Genomic DNA, 26,189 nt, shown 5'->3' with positions numbered 1-26,189 from the left:
ACACTGAGGTTTTGTTTCCCATTCTCCCAGCTTGTTTTTTTTTTTTTTTTTTTTGGCCGTACCACATGGCTTGTGGGTCCCCCGACCAGGAATTGAACCCGGGCCCTCGGCAGTGACAGTGTGGAGTCCTAACCACTGGACTGCCAGAGAGTTCCCCCCAGCTTGTCTTTAAAACATTAAGAAAAACTCACATCGTCATTAGGAAACACCAGTATTCCAGTGGCTCCGTGATCAGTGAAGTAAACGAACACGTGGTCCCGGGGGCCACTGCCAAGAGACACGCACACGAGCATGAGAGTCCAAGTGGACCATTTGGACTGAAATGCCACCCCGATCAAAAAACTCAGGAGAGGTCTGAGGTTACAGTCTCCCAGCCAGGTGGGAGGAGGAGCCCAGGAGCCCGCCGCCCAGCCTGCTTCCTCTGCTCCCGCTGGGTGCCGTTCTGAACCACGAGGTGCGTCCCAGAGCCTGGAGGGTCTCAGTCACGGCCGGGAGGGTGCTCGGCAGACAGTCCAGGGTGATCTGGACAGCAAGGCCTCTGGCAACAGGGGCTTATCCCGGGCGGCCACTCTGTGCCACCAGATCTCTCCGAAACAAGTAAGGGAGCCAGGACACACCGCCAAGCACGGTCCTGCAGCTCTGACTGCCTCTCCGGGCCCCTCGGCCTGCACACGGCCTGGGACGCCCACCTGCGCCCCCTCACCAGGCTTCCACTCAGAGGGCCCTGCTTCAAGGTTGCAGAGATGCAGTAACTCACTCGGAGGCAATTTGGTTCATCCCGCGCAGATGTCCGCCTCTGCCGTAACTCACACGAGCTACTTGTGCCCAGGTCTCCCCTCGGGCATAAGGGGAACAGCACCATTTGCCAAGTACCTGAGACTCTCTGAAGTCATGCTCCTAAGGTCCCTGACATCACGTCAAAATGCTGCATAAAGAGATGCTAAACAAGACATCTCTAACCCACAGCCAACAGGGCAAGCAATGGGATGAGTTTTCTCCCATACGGAGGTTTGCTCTGAACTTACAAATGTCCTCCTCCCACTGGGCTGACCCGCCATCAGAGCACAGGGTCGGCGGGAGGCGGGGCGGGGGCCCTACAACCTGATTGGCCACAGAGCCTCACGCCTGTCTTGGCGTGTTCCCCTGGTAGTGGAACCGACCAGCACCAGGATCCACAGATAACAAAACTAGCAGGTTTAAGTGATGGGGAACATTTCACTAAGCCTAACCAGGGACCCTGGATCACAGGGTTAATTCGTTACAGAAATGGGCTGCCAAAAGAAGCCACCAGGTCTGTGCAGCCTGTCAGGGCAAAGGTCCCCACGCTGCCATCTCTCACAGGTAAATAGTCCGGGAACAAAGGGCAAGGCCTGTTTGAATTCTCAGTTCTGGAGTACCACGTCATTCAGAAAAGTGTGACAGCCATAAAACAGACATTACCTCTTCAAGACCTTTCCAGATCCTTTGCCCTTCACTGCCTCCGCATCACCTCTCAACACAGCAAGGAAGTTTTGCGGGGTGACATCCTACAAAGAATGGGGAGTTGAAATCAGATGCAGCTGTCACTCCAAATCAGTGCGTTTGCTGAGTCTGTCGCAGAGGGCCCAGGCCACCGTCCACATACCTCCAAGGCTTAAGGTTTAAGGGCAAACACTTTGCAACCAAGAAAGATCCAGTGTTTCCTGGGCATGTGCATGTCCTCGTCTCAAGTATCATCTTGTCTTTGGCTGATGCCAACTCAGCAAGCCTGCCATTCCTTCTTAACCGTTATAAAGTTCATGTGGAGAAACCCAAAGATGTCGGTAGGTAGGGGCAAAGATCAGAGGGAGAGCACGCTGCCTCAGAGAGACAGCAAAGCGGGCGGCAGAAACATCAGCGCCGACCTTTGCAACCAGCTTGCCTCCTAAAAGGCCAGTTCCCAAGGACACTCAACGTCCTTAAAGGGGATTTTGTAAAATGGATATGCAATCGTTAAAAAAATGTAATACAGAAAAGCACAAGGAAGAAAAAAACATCAAAAATCCCACCACCTAAATTCCAAATGTTTCCCTATATAACTATATAGAAACAATTTTATAAAAATGGAATCATCTATACGACACGTATGATGTGTCTGATTTAAATGTTCTTGAATTTAAAAGAGAAAAATAAAACTGAAAGCACTGCTAAACTTCAGACTTTCTCTGTCACAAGGAATATTAGTTTCGATCCCTCTGACATTACGAAAAAGAGACTGAAATCCATGAGGCTGAAGTCATAATGGTGCTTTTAAAAACGTGTCAATGTATACAGCCTCAATCGACTGGAAAGCATGTAATGTTCTGGAAGTTATACACTATAATGATTAATGAAAAACTATCTTACAAAATTTAGAGATATATTTTGTACTAGGGCTGATGCTGAGAAAATTGATTTTCAGAAAAGGGCAAGGATAATCTACAATCAGATCACTGGCAATATCCTAAGAAAATCAGGTATTATGGAAGGAAATCTATTATGAGGCTTAAAGTACAACAAGATTAGAAACTAAGGATCAGCAGACTACAACTAACGTCCTTTTTTTCCCTCTGCTTTCTTTCAAAATTCTCAGAAATTACACCTCAAGCACAAATCTTAATACAAACATGAAACATTAACCAGAAATCAGTCTAATGAGGTTCTGATCCCAGAAGTACAAGAAAGAGGGAAAAATCATCACTGAAATGAAACAGCAGACCCCGCTGGCTCTGACCCCGTGATGCGCCTCACCTCGCCCGTGTAGTCCTTTAGAACCCCCTCGTACACGTCTGAGCCGTTGGGCCTGTTGATCACAATTCCTGGGGTGGGATTGCTGAAAATCAAAGGACACGAGTGAAGCACACAATTTGACGTATCTCTGAAATCTATGTCTTCGTGAATACGCCCCTGTTACGCTTTAAAATACTAAACGACTGTGGTTGTCACAGACATTCCTCATTGCCTCTGAGGTCACCAACGTGTTAGTGATTTTAGCAGCTCGGGGGTGTCGGTGTCCCACAACTCCTGAGTTCCTGGCAGGGGCAGCGAAGGACTGAGCTCTGCAAACCGAGGACAGGGACCCAGGCCCCTGTGTGCCTGGCTTCCTGCTGGACACCAGATTGCATCTTGGGGACAAGATTTCATCAAGAGATCTCTCAGAGCAAAACTACTTTCAGAAAAAGACAGAACAGAAAACAAGGCTTTAATACAAGAGCTTAGGTGTTAAAGCTCAGGATGGATTATGAGCTGTTAACGTGATCACAGTACAGGGCCATAGTCTGGGAACCAAGGAGCTGGGAGACTGGATAGGGTTAGGGTTAGTACCCATACAAGGAGCTGGGAGACTAGAGTGGGCTTGATGCTCCAATGTATTCTAAGATACAATTGAGCCTTCTGTGTACAGGGCCTCTGAGGCGTCCCTGCTCAGAGCTTAGGAACAAGCACCACAGAATCCAATGATGAGTCAGTTCCCCAAGCTGAGAGGGAACTCATGCTTTAAATCCTTCCAAAGCCCCAGCCCAAGGACCTTCACCACCATTTCCTATGTCCCCGCCATTGCTGGGTCCCACCAAGATATGGTCAAAGCTCTAGATGAAACACCATGTGGAACTTCATCCGGGAGTCTGTTTATATTCTAATGTTAGGCTGCTGATCTAAGGATTCCTGAGGGTCTGTGTGCATTTTTTAAAATGCCCTGGGGCTTCCCTGGTGGCACAGTGGTTGAGAGTCTGCCTGCCGATGCAGGGGACACGGGTTCGTGCCCCGGTCCGGGAGGATCCCACATGCTGCGGAGCGGCTGGGCCCGTGAGCCATGGCCACTGGGCCTGCGCATCCGGAGCCTGCACTCCGCAACGGGAGAGGCCGCGGCGGTGAGAGGCCCGCGTACCGCAAAAAAAATAAATAAATAAAATAAAAATAAAATGCCCTGAAGTTCCTCACCATCAACTTCAAAGCACTCCCTACTCACTCTTCAGAGTTAGCGATGTCATCATACATCATCACGACGATCTGCTCATCAGGAATCCCATTTCGGTGAACGATCTGGTAGGCGTGGCACGCATCGGCCTGGGAGAAGTGGTTTTGTCAAGTGTTAGATTTCTCCCGGAAGGAAGCCAATTTTGGTATTCTAATGAGCAACATGTTCCTTCTCACGGAAGACGTGCTGTGAACCGCTCCCTACTGGGCAGGTATTTAAATTATTTTAAAACACACTCATTTATCTTTTTCAATTCAATTTTTAAAAATCCACCCCCCCATGAAACTTTCATTCATCAGGCAGTTAGCGTATATGTGGATTACACACACACACACTCTCACACACACACACACACACACACACACACACACACACACATACACACCACCACCATCACATCTACAGGCAACAAGGGCCTTTGAAAGTCCTGAATAAGTTATTTTCATTTTCCACACCATAGAAAAGTCTCCTGAAAGCACTGATTTAGGTCTGAAGAACAGAATGACTTAGAATGATGAACCAGCAGATTAAAAGCTTAGCGGCTAGTTCTGTATCACACAGGATTCTTCTGATTCCAGTAACTTTAACTGCCATAGTTGCTGTTCAGAGAACTGAGTGAAAACTCAAAAGTTCAGCTCAGGAATTGAAATGAGGGATGTGCTTTTTAGTTTAAAAAATAACAAGGAGTTGGGACTTCCCTGGTGGCACAGTGGAGAAGAATCCGCCTGCCAATGCAGGGGACACAGGTTCGAGCCCTGCTCCGGGAGGATTCCCATATGCTACAGAGCAACTAAGCCCGTGCACCACAACTACGAGCCTGCACTCCAGAGCGAGCCACAACTACTGACGCCTGCATGCCACAACTACTGAAGCCCAAGCACCTAGAGCCCATGCTCCACAACAAGAGAAGCCACCACAGTGAGAAGCCCGTGCACCGCAATGAAGAGTAGCCCCTGCTCGCCACAACTAGAGAAAGCCCGTGTGCAGCAACAAAGACCCAACAACAGCCAAAAATAAGTTAATTAATTAAAAAAAAATAAATAACAACAAGGGTGACCATATTAAGGGTAAAAGAAAAACTTTGCTAATGTGATTCCTTGTCCATAAAAGGGTGAAGACATTCTTTGCTTCCTTTTTCAGATGACACATACTACACTCCACGACATGGAAATCATTTGAGAACAGAAGGGAAATATGTCACCTAACTTTCTGCTTTTATTTAATTATGTCTTTCCTAGGACAAAGCATGAAAGAAACAGTTTGCCCAACTGCTTGCCTCTCTAAGGAAGAGGGCTTTAGGAACTGGGCCTCCACAGATCATATTCTACACAGCTCTCAGCACATCAATTAAAATAAAGCTTGATGTGGATGGACCTAGGGACTGTCATACAGAGTGAAGGAAGTCAGAAAGAGAAAAACAAATATCATATAATATCAGTCATATGTGGAATCTAGAAAAATGGTACAGGTGAATTTATATGCAAAGCAGAAATAGAGACACAGATATAGAGAACAAACGTATGGGCACCAAGGGGTGAAGAGGGGGTCGGATGAATTGGGAGATTGGGATTGACATACATACACTACTATGTATAAAACAGATAACTAATGAGAACCTCCTATATAGCACAGGGAACTCTACTCAATGCTCTGTGGTTACGTAAATGGGAAGGAAACCCGAAAAAGAGGGGGTATATGTATATGTATAACTGATTCACTTTGCTGTACAGCAGAAACACAACATTGTAAAGCAACTATACTCCAATAAAAAGTAATTAAAAAATAAAATAAAGCTCACTCACCACCAAACCCAGCATTTTGCCTGTAGATGCCCCACACAAATGGACTTTAGAGCAAACAATGGGTGCTCAAAATACAGCTGCTAAATGTGGAGTGGGTGAGTTTAAGACCTGGCATTCAAGAGCTGTTAGATGAACAGATGACTGAATAAATATGAAAACGCGTACATTTATTGACTTTCTTCTATTTGTCAGGCACTATGCTCAGACTTTCTATGCACAATCTCATTTAATTCTCTTAACAACTCTATGTGATAATTATTCCCATTTCATAGATGAGGTCATCAAAGCTTAGGGAGGGGAGGTGACCTGTCCAAGTCACACAGCTCACAGTGAAAGATCCCAGGCATTCTGACTCCAGAATGTGATATTGCTTCAGATAGGGACAATCAAGAAATCATTAAAACTGTAAAGGCCCAGGAAGAGTAGGGGGCTGAAAATCTAAACATAGATGATTTTTTAAAAGTTACTAAATATTAAACATACACACACACTAAAATGTTTAAGTCCCCATTTCTATAAAATAACAAGGACCCTCAAACACCAACTGCCGTAGGATGAATAACAGCTCCCCAAAGATGTCCAAATCCTAATCCCCAGAACCTGTGAATATGTTACACTTCATGGCAAAAGGGAATTAAGATAGCAGATGGACTTAAGATTGCTAATCAGCTGACCCTAGAATAAAGAGGTTATCCTGGATTACTCCAGCAGGCCAAATGTAATCAGGGGTCCTTATTTGTGGCAGAAGGAAGCAGGCAAGTTGGTGTCAGAGGCATATAATGTAAGAAAGACTGGATTGCCACTGCTGGCTTTGAAGATGGAGGAAGATGCCACAAGCCAAGGAATGTGGGCAGCCTTTAAAAGCTGGAGAAGGTAAGAAAATGGACCTCTTCAAGAATCACCAGAAAGGAAAGCAGCCCTTTGGACACTTTGATTTAACCTAGTGAGACGCATTTCAGATTTCTCACCTCGAGCTGTAACATAATAAATTTGTATTGTTTTAAACCACTAAGTTTGTAGTAATTTGTAACAACAACAATAGGAAACTAAAACATTGATGGTGGAAGTATAGTGTCATTGGCACTGGGCTCGGGAAAACATCTTGACATTATTGGATCAGACTGAAGCATGTACCCTCCAACCCAGAAATTCTACTCCAAGCTATACCCTAGGCCAGGGGTCCCAACCCCCAGGGCCGCAGACCACTACTGGTCTGCGGCCTGTTAGGAGCTGGGCCGCACAGCAGGAGGTGAGTGGCCGGCAAGCGAGCAAAGCTTCATCTGCCGCTCCCCATGGCTCCCCATCGCGCGCATTACCGCCTGAACCATCCCCCACCCTCACCCAAGTTCCGCAGGAAAAATGTCTTCCAAGAAACCGGTCCCTGGTGCCAAAAAGGTTGGGGACCGCTGCCCTAGACTATGTGTAATGGGAGAGTGCTCACAGCGTCACTGCAACAGTAAAAATCAAGAAATAATCCAGGGCTTCCCTGGTGGCTCAGTGGTTGAGAGTCCGCCTGCCGATGCAGGGGACACGGGTTCGTGCCCCAGTCCGGGAAGATCCCACATGCCGCGGAGCGGCTGGGCCCGTGAGCCATGGCCGCTGAGCCTGCGCGTCCGGAGCCTGTGCTCCGCAACGGGAGAGGCCACAACAGTGAGAGGCCCGCGTACCGGAAAAAAAAAAAAAGAAGTGCAAGACCTGTACACTGAAAATTATAAAACAGTGCTGAGGGAAAGTAAAGAAAATCTAAATAGAGGAACATCTCATGTTCATGGATCAGAAGACTTACTACCCTTAAAATTTTTAAAAACCGATCAGCAGGGATTTCTGCAAAAATGGACAAGATGATCCTAAAATTTTTACAGAACTGCAAAAGACCTAGAATAGTGAAAAAAAATATTGAAAAAAAAGAAAGTTGGAGGACTTTCACTTCCTGTTTTCAAAACTACACTGGGGAAGAAGAGTCTTTTCAACAAATGGTGCTGGGACAATTTGGATATCCATAAGCAAAATGATGAACTTAGACCCTCACTTCACACCACATACAAAAATTAACTCGAAGTGGATCGCAGACTTAAATGTAAGGGCTAAAATAACAGAACTTTTAGAAGATAACCTAGGAGAAAATCTTTGGAACCTTGAGTTATAACTGCAAATATGTCATAGATAGGATACCGAAAGCATGGTCTATAAAAGGAAAAGACTGACAAACTGGACGTCATCAAAATTAGAAACGAGTGCTTCAAAAAACACCAGTAAGAAAATGAAAAGACAAACAGCAGAGTAAGAGGAAAATGTCTGCAAAACACATATCTGATAGAGGACTTGTACCTAGAATATGCAGAGAACTCTTTTACCTCAATAAAACCATCAGTCCAATCAAAAATAGATAAATGATTTAAATAAACATTTCACTTAACTAGATATACTAATAAGCCCATAAAAAGATGATGTCCACGATCATTAGTTATTAGGGAAATGCAAATTAAAACCACAAAGAGATACCACTTCATAGCCAGACAGACAGTAACAAGTGTTGGTGAGTATAAACCAGGAACCTTCATCTACTACTTGTGGGAATGTAAAATGATGCAGCCATTTTGGAAAATTGTTTAACAGTTTCTTCAAAAGTTAAGTATAAATTTACCATATGGCCCAGTAAATTCTACTCTTAGGTGTCTGCACAAGAGAAACAAAAACATTTGTCCGTATAGACAAAGACCTGCACACAAATGTTCTTAGCCGTATGATTCAAATAGACAAAAAAATGGAAACAACCCAAATGTCCATCAACTGGTAAACAGAAACAAATGTGGTTTATCCATACAATGGAACACTATTTGGCAAGAAAAGGAATGAAGAACTGATACAGGCTACAACACAGATAACCACAAAAACATTACCCTAAGAGAGGCCATACACAAAACACCACGTTGCAGGGCTCCGCTTGCGTGAAATGTTCAGAAAGGGCAAACTTACGGAGATAGAAAGTGTATTAGTGGTTGCCTCGGCCTGGAGGTAGGGAAATTGGTCCAAGGGATCTTACTGGGGAGATGCAGATGTTCTAAAACTGGTTTATGGTGATGTTTGCACAATTTGGTAAATGTACTAAAAAAATCATTGAGTGGAGCCCTTGAAATGGGTGAATTATACATGCTCTGTAAAATAGGCTTCAGTAAGACCATATATTTTAGAAAATATATTCAGCCTGTCCTGTTAGTGCTCCCCTACACTGTCCGGCTCCTCACCACCACCTTGACAGGCAGGTGCTTTTACGCCCATTTCACAGATGCGGACAAGCTCAGGAAGGGCTCATGGCTTCCAACCCAGATCTCCTGCCCCCGACCATGCCCTACGCCCTGCCTCCACACACAGTGGTCTCAGAGCCAAGCGGTGATTCTCTCTTGGGTCCTTGGAGTAACTTGGTTGCCTCTAACTTTCTTAATTCAGAAGGGTTTTTGGTTGGAGTCAAGCATTTACTGGTACCCAAGAGAGATAAAAGGTAGGGTTAGGCCAAGTCAAATGACTTGGAGATGGTGTTAAAGGTTACTTGAATGGATTCCCTGAAACATATCTGATCTCTATGCATTTTTTCCCCTTAAAACAGAAATGCCATACGAGATGCCATGTGAGAGGAGGGTATTGAGCAAGGCTTTAAAGAAAGGGCAGAGCCCTCTGGACTACTGAACAGAGATTGCTGACTCAGCTTGTTTCATGGCCTGCGTAAGGAGTTCCGACGGGGCTTACTAATGCATCCCGTGATGTCCTGGTGCAGGCCACTGTCTGGACACTGATTGTGCTGCCTTACCTCAGGCCAACTGTAAGCAAAATAAGGATAACCGGCTTGGAGCAAAGGTTAAATACTGGGCATGTTCTAGTCACTGCCAAGGGGTCCACTTTCAAACCAGGTAGGGGCTGGGAAGTGGTTCTCACGGGCTGCTCATTGAGAGGATATTACCACTTGAGGGTATATTACCACTGCGTGTATATGACCACTTCCTGACACGTGCTCTGAGCACGGCAGAGGCTAAGCCCTGGGTCTGGGCTTTGCGGGGATGCCTCACTGAGCTCACCACCACCTCAAATTTTCCAGAGGAGAATCAGAGGTTTAGAGCGAGACTACGTAATTTGTTCAAACCAATACAGCAGGTGAGCGGAGAGCAGGAATTATACCCGGGGTCTGTGTAAGTCCACGGCCCACATTCCCCACGACCCTGGCCAGCCTCTGGCTTGTACAAGGACAGCCCTCCTGGGCTAACTGCATTCCCCCAAGTCAGTCCTACTCCGCTCTGCTCTCCATCCATGTTTCTGTTTTTAAAATATACGTGATATTTTGCAACAAGATGGATCAACCTCAAACACATTATGCTGAGCGAAAGAAGCCAGACACCACAAAGACTGCATATTGTATGACTCCATTTATAGGAAGTTTTTGGAGAAGGCGAAACAATAAAGACAGAAGGCAAATCCTTGGTTGCATGGGGCTGGGATGGGCACAGGCATGGGGAACTTTCTAGAATGATGGAAGGGTCCTAAAACCGGACTGTGGTAATGCTTGCACAACTGTATGAATTTACTAAAAATCACGAAGCTATAGGATAGGTGAATTGTATGACATGTAAACGTATACCTCTTCAATAAAGCTGTTTCTAAAAAGGGGTCATTGTACACACTTTAAAAGTATATAAAATGAAAGGCAGTCTCTCAGAAATGTAATGACTCTGCCCTTGACCCTCCATCATCATATCTTCTCCTCCTGACTCCGACGTGTGTGAGTTCTAGACTTCTCCCTCTCCCTCCCTGCTTCCTCCTGGCCCCAGGATGTGGATGTTCTCAAAGCCTGCCCGGATGAGGTGGAGCTCCCTTCCTTACCGCGCCAGCCCCCAGCTTGAGACCAGCAGAGGGGAAGAGGCACCAGCATTCTCCCAGCGCCCTCACCCCTCCTGCTGTGCTCAAACCACTCGTCCTACTGCCAACACACCAGACCCCCTCCTTCAGTGCCCCACTGCCCAGCAGTGACCTCAAACCGCCCCCCAAGCCCCCTTCTCCTAGTGACACCTGGCTCACATCTGCCTGTCCTCCCAACTCCCACCATCCTCAGCGTCCTCCTGTTGGCCTGGGCAAGGGTGAACTTCACCTTCAATCTACTTAACACCACCCCCCGCTGCCCCCACTGGCCTTATACTTTCCTTCTCGGCGTGCTCAAATCTCTGCCCTAAAAGAAACTCTCTTCCAGTCCTGTACCTCCTCTGGTGACCCACATACTTCTTTTTCCCCCTTACAAGCCTGTCGGAAGAATAGATGGTACCGCTGTCCCCGTGTGCAGCTTAGCTTGCACTGCGGGGCCTCTCTCTCTGTCCTCCATGCACTGCAGCCTGGCTTCTGCCTCTGCCACTGCAGGAGTCTGTCCTCCCAAGACCTTCCCCCCAACACTCAAGAGGCCGCACGCCCACCAGCATCACCGCAGACCAACCAACTCCCTCTCTGTCATCCCATTATCCCAGCCAAAAATGGAAAACAGAGAAATCCAATTCAGTTTAACCAACATAGGTTAAATAACCATCAGAAAGCACAGAAAAGCTCTCTGCGGTGATTTAATTGTGCCTGGTGTACAAATCTTCCCTACACAAAAGAAATTTGTGATAATGAGTGCTGTGTTCACTCAAGGAAAATATAAACCTCTATAAAAATGTAAGTTTAAAGGTCTGTGTAGAGGGGCTTCCCTGGTGGCGCAGTGGTTAAGAATCCACCTGCCAATGCAGGGAACACGGGTTCGATCCCTGTTCCGGGAAGATCCCACATTCCGCGGAGCAACTCAGCCTATGCACCACAACTACTGAGCCTGTGCTCTAGAACCCATGAGCCACAACTACTGAGCTCACGTGCTACGACTACTGAAGCCCACGCACCTAGTGCCCGTGCTCCACAACGAGAAGCCACCGCAGTGGGAAGTCCCTACTTGCTGCAACTAGAGAAAGCCCACCCAGCAATGAAGACCCAACACAGACAAAAATAAATAAATGAAATAAATAAATTTATTTTAAAAAAAAGTCTGTGTAGAAAAAACAGTGTGTGTAGGTTCTAGGGGAAAAGTTCTTTCAAATGCTATTTTAGTGCTCGGCCTCCAACGTCGAGACGGCAAATGTTGGCAGAGAACCCGTCCGGCCGGTATATGGGCTGAGGCCAGAGATGATTCAGCACCCACGTTTCCTCTTCACAGCCTCAGTGCCAGCATCCTCCCTCATTTAGGGATGAAAATTTCAGTCTGTGGCCACTTCTTTTTGCCTTGCTTGCCTCATTCCATTTTGATATGGAATATTTTACCCAGGGAAACTAGCAACACTTAAAAATGTTTTCTGGGGCAAAGGTTAATCGGATACCTATACTTAAAAATATTTAACCAATAATACATGCTTTTTTAAGTTGGTTGTATAAAAACCAGGGTGGCTGATGAAGCAGCCTATCCACTCTCAATGACCCATATTTAACACTGCATCTTTCGGGCTCATGGTTAGAGAGGGAGGAGAAAACTGAGCTGGGCAGTTAGTACTCGGGTTGCTCCTCTTTAACTGGGTCAGGTCTGGGTTAAGCATTAAAAAGAAGAGGGATCATTTTGCCATCATAATTTTTCAATCAAGCCAAATTTCCTATTCAGCTAACATACAAAAAGCATTCAAGAAATAAGTCATTCAATAATCATCAAATTATAGAGCCGGTAGGAAGTTCATCTAAACCAACCCCTATTTAACAGATATGAAACTGACACCCTGGGAGGGAAACGCACGTGAGGCAGCCCTGCTAAGCCATCAGGAACACAGATGCTAGGTCCGTGCTATCTAATACAGCAGCCGCTGGCCACACTTGGTGACTGAGCACTTCAAATATGACCAGTCCAAACTGAATGTAACGTGAAGGTAAACGTGCACTGGATTTTGATGACTTAGTATATTTAAAAAAAACGTAAAGTATCTCATTAGTAACTTTTTATATTGTTTACAAATGAAATGATGATAGTTTGGCTATATTGGGTTAAAGAGGACATATGAAAGTTAATTTCACCTGTTTCTTTTTCGTTTAAAAAAAACAAAAATGTGGCTACTAGAAAATTTGCCACGACACAGGTGGCTCTCCTGTTGGACGGCGCTGCTCTGGAGCTAGTCAGTCTGGGTTTGAATCCTGGCTCGACCACTTGCCATCTGGGCCACGTTGGGTTGAAGTACTGACCTTTTCAAAGCCTCAGTCCATGCATCCGTAAAAAGGGAACAACAACCAGACCTACTGCATGTAACCCCACAACGGTTAAATGAGTTCATTTGTGTAAAGGGCTCTTAGATGCAAGCCCAGCACCAACCATGATCATCTGTGCATCTTGTCTCTGAGAACTGAAAGATTCAATGACTTTTTTTTCTTTTTCTTTTTTTAAATTTTCTTACTCTTTTTAAAAATTTTTTTTAATTAAAAAAAATTTTTAAATATTTATTTATTTGGTTGCACCAGGTCTTAGTTGTGGCAGGCGGGTTCCTTAGTTGTGGCTCACCAGCTCCTTAGTTGTAGCACGTGGGCTCCTTAGTTGTGGCATGTGAACTCTCAGTTGCGGCATGCATGTGGGATCTAGTTCCCTGAGCAAGGATCAAACCCGGGCCCCCTGCATTGGGAGCGTGGAGCCTTATCCACCGCACCACCAGGGAAGTCCCTAAAATTATTTATTTATTTATTTTTGCTGCACCGCACAGCTTGCAGGATCTCAGTTCCCCAACCAGGGATTGAACCCGGATCCTCAGCAGTGAAAGAGTGCAGTCCTCACCACCGAACCACCAGGGAATTCCCTCAATGACTTTTTCAATAACAACTTTATTAAGGTATAATTCACATACCATAAAAGTCAACCTTTTAAAATATACAATTCAGTGGTTTCTAGTATGTTCACAAAGTCACGCAACCATCAGCACTCTCAAATTCCAGAACATTTTCATCACCCCCAAAAGAGACCCATACCCATTAGCAGTCATTCCCTCTGCCCAGACCTTGGCAACTACTAATCTACATTCTGTTTCTCTAGATTTCCCTATGCTAGACTTTCATATATAAATGGAATCCTATGGTCCTTTGTGACTGCCTTCTCTCACTTAGCACAATGTTTTATGGTTCAGCCATGTTGAAGCATGCATACAGTACCTTTTTGTTTTTTATGGCCAAATGTATTGATGGACTACAGCTTGTTTATCCATTTATCAGTTGATGGACACTTGGACTGTTTCCACTTTTCGGTTAACGTGAACAAAACTGCTCTCATCATCTGAGTACAAGTTTTATTAGGGGGGACATATGTGTTTATTTATTTATTTTAGTATATACCTAAAGAGTGAAATGCTGGGTCATATGGTCACTGTGTGTTGAAACTTTCGAAGAACGGCCAGACTGTTTTCCGAAGCAGCTGCACCATTTTACGTTCTCACCTGGAGGCTGCATTTTTAATGTATTTACGAATACAGATTCTTTCCGCTCTGATTTCTGCCTGGCTGATTTGCTGGGAATACCAGGAAAGATGAGGAGAAAGGGGTAAGGGCACAGCAGCAGGGCAGAGGCGTGGAGGGCAAAGAGGCCTCGCGATGCTTTGACCAGAGTCCCGTCTGCACCTCAACTTGCTGCGTGGCCTCGGGCGAGTCACCTCCTCTCTTCAAGTCTCAGTTTCCTTATTTATAAAATGAAGGCATTAGACCAGTGGGTCTCAACTGGGGACATTTGGCACAGGCTGGAGACCACTTTGGTCATGACAGTGGGTTGGGTGATGCTCCTGGTATCTAGAGGGCAGGGGTCAAGGATGCTGGTAAACATCCTACAATGTGCAGGACAGCCCCCCAACAATAAAGAATTACCTGGACCCAAGTGTCAATAGTGCCAAGGTTGAGAAACCCTGCATCAGACTGAGGTGACCCCAGATGGGCCACTTTGAGAAACTGTCAAAATGTTTTCCAAAATGGCTGTACCATTTCATAATCCACCCGGCAACGTGGGAGGGTTCCCACTTCTCCATATCCTCACCAACGCACTTATTTTTGCCAACCTAATAGGAACATAACTGGCTTTTTAAAAAGTCTGTTCTAGTAACAATGTCCAGGATTGTTTACAGAATGCCAGCGTCATAAAGGAAACGATGAGTCATTTTCTTACCTGGTGCCTATAATTATACCAGCCATTTGATCCCGCGACTATCACCACCCAGTGCTTGCCTCCGTCCTCAGGATCGTCCACGGGAATAGCACCAGCTCCCAGGGCCAAGCTGAGCAACACAGCGACTTCCCAAATCATTCTGCGCCTTGGAGTTCCACTGTAGAAATCTGGGAAGAAAAAGGCTGAGTCAAGCAAGAAAGGAACGACATGAACAGAAGAACATGACTGGCCCCTAGGCAAAGATCACAGCAAACGGGTCAAAAAGATAAGACGATTTAGTCGGCAGACACAACAAGCTGAGGATAAAAATGATGAAAGAGCAGAATTTTATTCTTAGCTCTGCGGCCCTTTTCCCCGGGTGGAGCAGGGGGCTGCCCATAGCTCCCAACCTTCACTGTGGGTTGAAGTTACGAGTATAAACCAAAGAATATTGAGAAAGCTCTTGGGGCAACCTTTTAAAGTTTTTGTCACAACTTGGAATATGGCAGGCAAAATCCATCAACAAACTTGACTGTGTTGGAAAAACGCCTACCACATACTATGAACTATTTGTAAGAAAATAGACATATAATGTGTGCATAGCAAAATGTGGACGGCAGACAAAATTTAACAGCAGTTATTCTTGGTAGGTGGAATTAAGGATGATCTTTATTTTTGTCTCTTTTACTACAATTAATATATATTAATTATACAATAAAGTTTGTAAAAATTCAACATACATTCAATATAAACACGGGGGGGGGCAATTTACGTTTGGGAGTTATCTGGATAAGCTATAGTCTAACACTGGCAGCCCAAATGAATGTCTTTGCATAACACAATCCGTTTACATTATTCTGTACAAGAGGCAGGGCAAATATTTTAATCCTTGTTTTACAGGACGGGGAGGTTGAAGCACGAGAGAAGTGACTTGCCCAATATCTATAGACAGTCAGCTCTGGCCAGAGATCAGAACCAATGCCTTCTGCATTCCTGGTCCAGCCTTTCTGCTACATGGTTCTGCATCTTAAGACTTTATTCTTAATGAAGTACATGCCCAATTTTATACTTCATTGCCAAAACTTTGAAGGGCTTTAAAGCACAAAAGGCAAGACTGAGGCCACTTTGCATTACTCAGACAAGTATGTTATCTTACCGCCCTGTGTCCTGACTGTTATTTTAAAAAACAGCCTTCCTGTGACAGAAGCCAGGCCTCTCACTCTGAGACAAGAGGAAAAACAGTCTTTGATTATCTCAGTCTGCTCTGAGATATAGAAACTCAGAGCAGAGCAAAGTCTAGGAGGCTAACCTCTGCCTCCGATGCCTTTTGACGAAACAGCGCTCATTCACTCATTCACTAATTTATTCACTCATTCATTCACCCATTGGGCCAGCGTCTCCTGAACTCCAACCTTGCCAAACAAAGTGCTGGGTGCCAGGAACGCAGCAGGGACAGGAAAAGGCCTCTGTCCTCACGGATCGCACAGCCAGCTAAGGCATGAACCACGTCTAAGCCTAAGAAACCATCCTCAGCATCTGCGCGACACTGTGCTGAAACTCAAAATGATGGATTTCCCCCCAAGTGAAAGAACAGAAAGCCCTGAGTCTGGCAAAAGTTTAAACAAGTAAAAGCACCTCGGGCCAGCACTTCTCCAACTCGACTGTCCGCCGAGATCACCTGGGGGGCTTGTTAGAAGGCCGATTCTGATTCAGTAGGCCTGGGCAGGGCCTGAGACTCTGCATTTCTGACAAGCTCTGGGTGATGCCCAGGACAACACTTGGACTCACAGCAGGCCTCTTCCTTAACCCTGGCGGGCTCTAGTCGGCTCCGCCCAGAAGCCTGGCATCCCCTCAAGAAACCACACTACTCTATCCCCCGGATAACGTCTCCCAAGAACTCAGTTCTTAATGCGTAAGAATTAAGAATCTGAGTTGGTGCTGGATCCAGGTTTCTTTAGCTCTACTGCAAGGTCATGGATGCACGGGTAGCTACAATAACGTGCCCCAGGTTTGTTTTCAAGATTGTCTTGAAATGGTCAAGGTGCGTCACAGATGAGAGCAGTGGACTGCCCAGGCTGCCCCAACGCTGGAACCTGCTGGTCTGTTAGTACGTTAGCGTGTATTGGAGGATGCTCTCCTGAGTCCACTCGACCTGCCCAGGGCTCACCATGGGGCCATAAAAGGTGAAGTTATACAAATGTATGAAGCAGCAGCAGTGAGGTCAGGCAAGAGACAGCCAAGCTCCCGTCCCCAGAGCTCTGCAGTGGCCTCTAAACGGGAGGGGAGGTGTGCCAGTGACTGCTGAGGTCCTCCCACCAGCAGCCTCCCGGCTGCCGCCAAGGCTCCCAGGAAGCCGTCCCATGCGGCAGGGGTCGGCAAACTCTTCCTGTAAAGGGTTGGAAAGTAAGTATTTTCAGCTTTGCAGGTCACATCATTTCCATCACAACTCTTCAATTCCCATTGTATCACGAAAGCAGCCAGAGACAACACAGAAACCAGTAGACATGGCTACATTCCGGGAAAACTGAAACCACGGGGAGCCAGAATGTGCTCTCAGCCCACGTGACTGGTACAGCCTGGGGTTTTTATCATCTTGCATCGACAATCATGAAACAGGCTCTCTGGTTTGCACACCATTCTCTTCTGAGTTTTGATCATGCGACTTAATCCCGAAGGGGCTCATTCCTCTGGAGACACTGGTGTGTGACCTTTCTCCCTCTTTTTTTTTTTTTCCTGTGCCTCACAGCATGCAGGATCTTAGTTACCCTGACCAGGGATCGAACTAGTGGCCCCTGCAGTGGAAGCATGGATCCTTAACCACTGGACCACGAGGGAAGTCCTCCCCCTTCATATTGAAATAAAATACTAAAATTGAATGGTTGCCTGACTGTGAACAACAGAATAGACATCACCAGCTCAAATGCCTAAATTAGCAAACAGAAAACACCACCAGGTTAGTTTTACAAGTTCCAGTCTACCTTTCATTCTTCTACTAAAATACTAGCAAATTACTCCTCGGTGAGGCAAAGTACCTTATCCATACACAAGTGATATTTTCATGGTTAACGTTTGGCGATGGTTCCTGTCTATCTTCTTTTTCTTCTTCTTATAAACACAGAGTTGTGGTTCCTTGAACACAATGCCAAGTTAAAAGCCTCACAGGGACTTCGCTGGTGGCGCAGTGGTTAAGAATCCACCTGCCAATGCAGGCGACACGGGTTCGAGCCCTGGTCAGGGAAGATCCCACATGTTGCAGAGCAACTAAGTCCGTGCGCCACAACTACTGAGCCTGTGCTCTCGAGCGCACACACCACAACTACTGAGCCCGCACGCCTAGAGCCTGCGCTCCAACAAGAGAAGCCACCGCAATGAGAATCCCACGCACCTTAACGAAGAGTAGCCTCCGCTCTCCGCAACTGGAGAAAGCCTGAGGGCAGCATCGAAGACCCAACGCAGCCAAAAATAAATCAATAAAATAAATTTTTAAAACAAATAAATAAATAAAAGCCTCACAGTGTGACACTGACTGGGAAATGCAATTTAAAAAAACATACTAATGCTATTCTGGGAAACATATCAGGGCCTGGGGCAAAGGAAAGATGTTAAAGTAATATAATCCTTCCATTGCCCTCAGCAATGAATACATCTCAAAGCAGCAGGTCTCAGACAGCAACTTCCTGGTCAGCAATATTCTTGACAAAGTCAAAACATGAAAACAAAGTCAGAATCCTGCAGCATACCTATTATTCTTGTTTCATCAGAGTGAAAAGTTCATGAGGAAAAAGTAAAATGATCCCTGACAAACGCGCCCTTGGCGACCGCCCTTTGCTCGTGGCCCTCCATGGCACCAGTCACACAGGCGCTGTCATCTACTTCTTCCTGTCTACCCACCCACCCGTCCAACAAACATGGCCTGAGCACCCACCAGGTGCTCACAGGCACTGAACAGGGCCCAAACAGATGAAACCCTTCGCAGAGCTGACATTCTAGCAGGAAGAGACAGACCATTCAAACGCACAGGTTGTCCAGTGGTGATGAGTGCTGGGGAAGAAATAAAGGCACGGGGAGGCAGTCCCAGTGGGAGTGGCTGGTATCATTTTCAAAAGGGGGAGATTTTTTTTTTTTTTTTTTGCTGTACGCAGGCCTCTCACTGTTGCGGCCTCTCCCGTTGCGGAGCACAGGCTCCGGACGCGCAGGCTCAGCGGCCATGGCTCACGGGCCCAGCTGCTCCGTGGCACGTGGGATCCTCCCGGACCGGGGCACGAACCCGTGTCCCCTGCATCGGCAGGTAGACTCTCAACCACCTGCCCCGCCACCAGGGAAGCCCGGGGGAGATTTTAAGAAGGTAAGGGAGCCCGCCTGGAAGCAACATAAATGGTCATCTACAGGAGGCTGCCTAGTTAAATCAATTATGATACATCCTAATAATGGGATACAGTGACGCCTTTAAAAGAGGAAGGCAGTTTTTAACGTGCCAAGCGTGGAAAGACCTCCAAGGGGATGGTTAGGGGTATGTGTTCAGTCTGCTAACTGTTGCAGGGAGAAAATAACCCAGGTAGCTTTTGCTCTAACCGCGGGCGGGATGGAAGTTTCCCCAAGAGTGCTGTGTTGCTGCACACGGTGGGTGAGTGGGATATGTATGTGTCTATGAGCCATGCAGTGTGTGAGGCACTTCACCATCTTCGCAACAGCCTGTGAGCAGTCTCATTACTCCCTTCAGCTGAGACGGACTCGCAGAGGTGGAGAAACTAGGTAGAAAGTGGCACTGCTGGGTGACACACAGATCTCATTCCAAAGATTGCTTCTTCCACTACACCACCTCGCTTGTCACAAAAAAGCACTGTTTATGTGAACATCTGGGAGACCCTGCAACCACAGATGGGAGCGCTGCACCCCATACCCCAGGGCCTCCAAGTTTCCCCCAGTAGCAGGATACCCACAGTACTCTTCACCACCCTATTTTAAAGCGCTTGTTGGTAATCGGTTATAAAGAGCTCTTAGAAGAAGAACCCGTCAAAGGAGAACCTGAACCACACAAAGTCAAAGTCAACGGACAAGCCTTTACAAATGAATTTCAGCGGCCTCCAAGGACAGGTCCTCACTGGTTCCACTGGTCCTGCAACCCTCTCAGGCTACAGGGCTACATGAGGTCAGTGATTCAATTGAAGGACTCCACTTGACTTCAGGAAGTGTACCATCAATTGGGGTTTATCCATTTGGGAGGTTTGGGACAGAACGCCCATTCTAGATCAACTGGTACCAGCAATGCAAGTAATAGGCTACCGTTAGAGGACCATCTAAATAGCAGAATCAAGTTCAGCTCCACGTCTGACACCAAAGCCCGCACCTTAACCACCATTATGACCTCCCACCATCAGCCCTGTACCTGCTACTTGCTCCGGGTTAGAGACAGCGAACCAGCAAAGCCAGGAGAAGCAGCTGGGCAGACAATGGTACATGTGAAGAGCCTTCCAAACCTACAGGTTTCTGATTCCGCTCTCTGTTCCCTGGGGGCCTACAACAAAACCATCATGCAAGTGGTCCCTGGCTGACGACATGCAAGAGAGACAGGGACAGATGACAAGGACCCCTCCTTCACCAAACTGAAGTCAAGCTCCTCTGAGCCCTCTTCTCGACTAGGCCTTGGCCTGCCGAGCCCAGGTTTAGCAAGAATCCTGCAAGAACCTCCCATCTTTGACATCTAATCAAGCTCCTCTTAGTCATTTTTCAGCCACTGACCCTCCCACTCTGCCTCTTGGTGATAAGTCTCAGCTGTCCTTGATGTATTTGGAGTTGAACTCAGTTCTATACTGAAGTCTCTCTCTTCTAAGGCAACCGCTGGAATAAAACCCGTCTTGCCATTTTTTAACAAATGTCAGGTGCAATTACTCTTTAACATGGGACAGGTAGTGACTAAGTCAAGGGAGACCCTCTCTGGGCCTTAATTGTCCATCTGTGAAATGAGACGGTAGAACTAAACTATTAAGGGCCCATTCAGTTCTCAAATCCTTTGATTTCCTGTTTCAAGAGTGAAATAAAAAAAAAGAATCCAAATAGGTCTTATCTCAAATCTCAAACAAAATATGGATTTTGTTCAAGTTAGTTAATCAAACTTTTTTCCATAGGGAAAATTTCTGATTCAGTGGCAAAGCAGATTCTAGATTAGAGCATGTCCTTCAAGGTTATCTAATTCCGATTCTATGGAAATTTTTTTCACAACTCTGTAAACCATGGATACTAGCAATGCTAGTAATTCATGTCTAAAGACATGCAAACGAATTCTATCAAGTGAAGGTTCAAGTGACTCTAGTGAAAGAAAGAATCCAGGCTTCACAATGCACATTTCAGTATTTCTAATCTACAAATGTACTTTGGATTCTCCTTTGAACTGGTTGTAATACCTCACTGAATCTCCTCATTAATAAGTTAAATACAATCTTTAACACTTGTTCATTTTTATATCTGTATAAAATTATGACTTTACTTTTTAAAAATTATATTTTAACATTAAAGGTACTAGAAGCTATATCATATTTCAAAATATAGTCAAGAAAGCATTATTTATTATTTTTTACATCAAAGATTTTTTTTTGACATCTTTATTGGAGTATAATTGCTTTACAATGTTGTGTTAGTTTCTGCTGTATAACAAAGTGAATCAGCTATACATATACATATATCCCCATATGCCCTCCTTCTTGCATCTCCCTCCCTCCCACCCTCCCTATCCCACCCCTCTAGGTGGTCACAAAGCACCGAGCTGATGATCTCCCTGTGCTATGCCACTGCTTCCCACTAGCTATTTATTTTACCTTTGGTAGTGTATATATGTAAATGCCACTCTCTCACTTCATCCCAGCTTACCCTTCCCCCTCCCTACATTTTTTAAATCTACCAATGATTACAATTAGGAATCTAGCAAAGTTAAATTTGACCAATGGTTAATGGTTTTTCTACAGTTTTATTTTCACTGCTTTTATTGGCACTTGAATTCCTTTTTCTGAATTTCTTCCAAATTACTATATTTTGAAACCTGGGATTAATAATAGTTTGTAGTCTTTTCCCAAAATCAATGAACATGACTTTTATAGCCAGATGTTAATTATTAAGTTTAATTTTGCTATAATTTATATTTTACAAAATTGAAGGATACACATTAAACTACAGAAATGTACAAAGTATAACATAAAATACCTGTTACCATCATCCAGATCATCAACTGTTAATATTCTGTAAATCCGTTAACCCTCTTTCCCCGTAAACAGAACATTACAGAAAAAATAGTCCCCCATGTCCTGTCCCATTCTCCCCATACCACAAGGTAACCACTACCGTAAGTTATTTCATTCCAATCAATTTATTATACTTTAAAAAATATATATCCACTTTATAAACATTCCCCTACTAACAGACATTTAGGCTGTTTCCATTTTTTTACTATTACAAACAATGTTGCAAAAACATTCTTATACTCATCTCCTTGTATACAAATGTCTCTTTCTCTAAGGTACTTTAGGAGTAGAACCACTGAGTCTTAAGATATACCTATTTGGGGGCTTCCCTGGTGGTGCAGTGGTTAAGAATCTGCCTGCCAATGCAGGAGACACAAGTTCGAGCTCTGGTCCGGGAAGATCCCACACGCCGCGGAGCAACTAAGCTTGTGCGCCACAACTACTGAGCCTGCGCTCTAGAGCCCGTGAGCCACAACTATCGAGCCTGCATGCTGCAACTACTGAAGCCTGTGCACCTAGAGCCCATGCTCCACACAAGAGAAGCCACCGCAATGAGAAGCCCGCTCACCGCAACGAAGAGAAGCCCCCGCTCGCTGCAACTAGAGAAAGCCCACGTGCAGCAATGAAAACCCAACGCAGCCAAAAATAAAAAAAAAAAAAGATATACCTATTTTGCTAGCAGCTGTACTGTTCTAAGATACTCTTCCAAATTTCTATTATAAAGTGATCTAATTATGGGGTTTAATTTGTCTCTCCTGGATTACAGGAAAATTCAAGTCTTATATGCTTAACCATTCAGATTTCAACATCCTTGACATATGTGATAATTTCCCCATCCTAAACTGGGATTCGAATTTTGGTCTACAAAGCAATGTCTGCAGTTTAAGGGGGGAAAAAAATGTGGGTAATTTCCTAAAAAGATAGTCATAGGTGGAAAACTCAAGAGACAGCATTCGCTTCAGTATATTTTTACTGAACAATACTGGGTATGGTGTTCACCTCCTTAACAGTTCACAGTTTTTTCATCTTCTCTCCCTTCCCGCTGCAACAGTTTTTAAAACCCTCAGCAATTCTCCTGGGAATTACTGCAATGAGCTCCCTGGTGTGGCCTCTCTCCAACACCTTTCCAAATTAGAGAGTATCTAAGATACACATCTACTAAATTCGGCTTCCAGGGCTTTCAGGACAAAATCCAAATCTCTTACAGCAGCACAGGAGATCCTGCCAAGACGTGCCTCTCTGTTCTCCACTATCCACATGAAATCCCTTGCTCCAACCAGGCTCCGGGACTCCAGGTCCAAAATTGGTGCTCTTTCCCTGTCTTCATCATGCTGTTTCCCAGGCGAAACGCTCTTCTCCTACATCTCATTAGCTCCTGCCCATCCCTCAAGCTCCATTCAATCATTCCCTTCTCTGCAAAGTTCTCTCTCTTCCCACAAGTCAGGGTTAGATGCTGCCCCTTGAACACTGGAATGGTTCATGGTAGACTGCCTCTCCCCTTTACGAAATAATCCCTGCTCAAAAAGCTGAGTAAGGCTCAATATATGTTTGCTAACGAATGCAGCCCTGGAGTGAAGAAAGCGGGGCTACTCCACTCACTACATACCACAGGGCAACTCTCAAATCCTGGGCATTTATTTTCACCTCTCAAACAAAGCATACGACACAAAGTTCCTTCTCCCAGCCCCCAGATTCTGCAGTTCTTGGCACTGAATAACACCTGTGGGTATAACCTCATCTCTAAGAGTTAGGAGAGGGGACCAAATCCAGGTAACTTTCACTTCCATTGTTGATGTGAATCATTCTGTAAGTCCCACCAGCTCAAGCCTCTGAGAAGTAGAGCTTTCCTGATTTCTCAGGAGGGATGTTTTTATACGTTTGGGTATATTAGTTGTGGTGGTTAACATAACCCCTTCCCCCTTGGACTACTGAGAACTAACTGGAAACTGGTGCAATCCTCCGCATTACAAGCCTCAACAGCTTGACCTGTTTCTAGACTGTGAAGATGGGAGCCAGGCCCCAGACACCTCCCGGCACTCTCTGGCTATGAGACCTTAGTAAATGTGCTCTCGTCTCGGGTCTGTTTCTCTCTGAGCTCGGAGGGGCCTGGGTCTCCTGCCAGAGCACGCGTAACAGAAGGAGCCCCACCCTGCCAACCAACAACCCCACAGCATGGCAGGCTGAGAGGTCGCAGGGTTTCCCTCGGAATTCATCGTTTGCAGAAACTCCCTTTCGCTGGGTGAGAAATGGATTACTCAGCAAAGGCCGGGGAAACTGAAAATCCCTGCCTTGAAGCCAAGAGCTGCGGCAGATGGGCGACCCTGGTCCGGGGCTTGGGACCCGGCCGCAGTCCCCTGCCAGGAATCAAGGTTACCTGGGGTGGGACCGTGGGAACTCCTCGCAACGCGCCGCCTCCAACCGGCCACCTTCGGACGGTAGCCCTGCAGTGATTGCAGAGCAGCGTCCTCGCTCCCCGCTTTGAGGGTCTGCTGCGCCGTGGTGATTGGCGGAGCTTCGGGGCGGGGCGTCTTAGAAAGCCAATGGGAAGCGGGAAAGCGGCCGGAGAGTCGCAGGGACTACGAGTCCCAGCGTGCACTCGCCGGGCCTTCTGAGCTCCGAGGCTAAAGAAACCCAGAGAGGCGGGTACGCAGTGAGCTAGGGCTGGGTGGGTGGGGACGGGGGTCCTGGAGTGCGTGGGAACAGGGGGCGCAGTGATTCCACCCAAGGATCAAAGCCAGCGCGCGGAGCACTTTAACCCTCAGTTTCCAAACTTGTGCACATATTTGGAACCACCTAGAGTAGCTTCAGAGACACTGATGCCTCCGTCTCACCCTAGAGACTGTGAGTTCATTGGTCTGCGTGTGGCCTGGGTTTTGGAATCTTTAAAGAGCCCCAGGAGATTCGATGTGCAGATCTGTTTCATCCTCGTAACAACCCTACGAGAGGGAGGAACTATTAGCGTACACATAAGGCAACGGAGGCAGGTTTTGTCAGGGAGGTTAATTTTCTGAAGGTCACACACCTCTGAAGTGGCAGAGCCAGAATGCGGAGCCAGGCAGTCTAGTTGCAGAATCCCGTGCTTTTAATCCATATGCAATGCTACTTCTCAGACGGTTGGTATTATCTCACAGGGAGAGAAAAATGAAATACTATACATACAAAGTGCCATGTTGTGGAGCACAGAAAGCTGAGTTGAATTATTGTGAGGGAATAAGTCCAGTTTCGCCCAAGACCATCAAGACGTCAAGTGCAAGATATAGGACTACATTCATGGGTTGTCTTTTTTGTTTTTTGTTTTTTTTTTTGGCGGGGCAGCTTATGGGATCTTAGTTCCCTGACTAGGGATTGAACCCAGGCCCTTGGCAGTGAAAGCACAGAGGTGTAACCACTGTACCGCCAGGGAATTCCCTGATCTTCTTTTATAATCTTCTTTTACAGTAAATCATGGGTCAGCATACTATCCTGGGCCTACTGCCTATTTTGTGAATAAAAGGCTATAAGAGCACAGCCTCGGTAATTCCCTGGCAGTCCAGTGGTTAGGACTCCACGCTTTCACTGCTGGGGCCGGGTTCGATCCCTGGTCAAGGAACTAAGATACCACAAGCCGCTGGTGCTGCCAAAAAAAAAAAAAAAGAACACAGCCACACCCATTGGTTTAGGTGTGGCTGTTTTGGGGAACAAGGCAGAGATGAGTATTTATAGGAGAGACTATATGGCCCACAAAAGAATATATATACTGTCTGACCATTTACAGAAAAAGCTCACCCACCCTGAGTTAAGCAGCTGGCCCAAGATCACAGCTCCGGAGTGAACATGGGCTTCAAGCTCAGGTCTATCCTAGCCCAAGGTCAATTCTCATGACCACTATGCTTTCACAGTCTTCCTCAATGGGGAACATTAACATAATATGCCAGGTGTAACTGAACATGGAGAGAATTAGGATTCTGTCCCTTACCCTTGAAAACTTACTGTCTAGTAAGAGAGGCAGAGTGTCCTTAACCACTCCCTCAATTCACCCAGAATAAATGGCGACCT

At 46.0% G+C, this 26,189-nt stretch overlaps 1 protein-coding gene across 1 annotated transcript in view; it reads right to left on the bottom strand.

The window, feature by feature from the left end:
- LGMN (legumain) overlaps nt 1-24,625 on the bottom strand; it is a 35,065-nt gene extending 10,440 nt beyond the window's left edge. The window contains exons 1-6 of the mRNA XM_082842386.1: nt 24,529-24,625; nt 14,944-15,110; nt 3,965-4,062; nt 2,749-2,830; nt 1,441-1,526; nt 192-267 (exon numbers count right to left, since the gene is read on the bottom strand). Coding sequence (XP_082698512.1) covers nt 192-267; nt 1,441-1,526; nt 2,749-2,830; nt 3,965-4,062; nt 14,944-15,081 — 480 coding nt within the window. The 5' untranslated portion in view covers nt 15,082-15,110; nt 24,529-24,625. The remainder of the gene's footprint in view (nt 1-191; nt 268-1,440; nt 1,527-2,748; nt 2,831-3,964; nt 4,063-14,943; nt 15,111-24,528) is intronic.
- Between the last annotated feature and the right edge of the window lie 1,564 nt (nt 24,626-26,189).

Source organism: Leucopleurus acutus (assembly GCF_964270905.1).
Source record: "Leucopleurus acutus genome assembly, chromosome: 1".
Classification (NCBI taxonomy): domain Eukaryota; kingdom Metazoa; phylum Chordata; class Mammalia; order Artiodactyla; family Delphinidae; genus Leucopleurus; species Leucopleurus acutus.
This window is presented reverse-complemented; position numbering and strand designations above follow the sequence as displayed.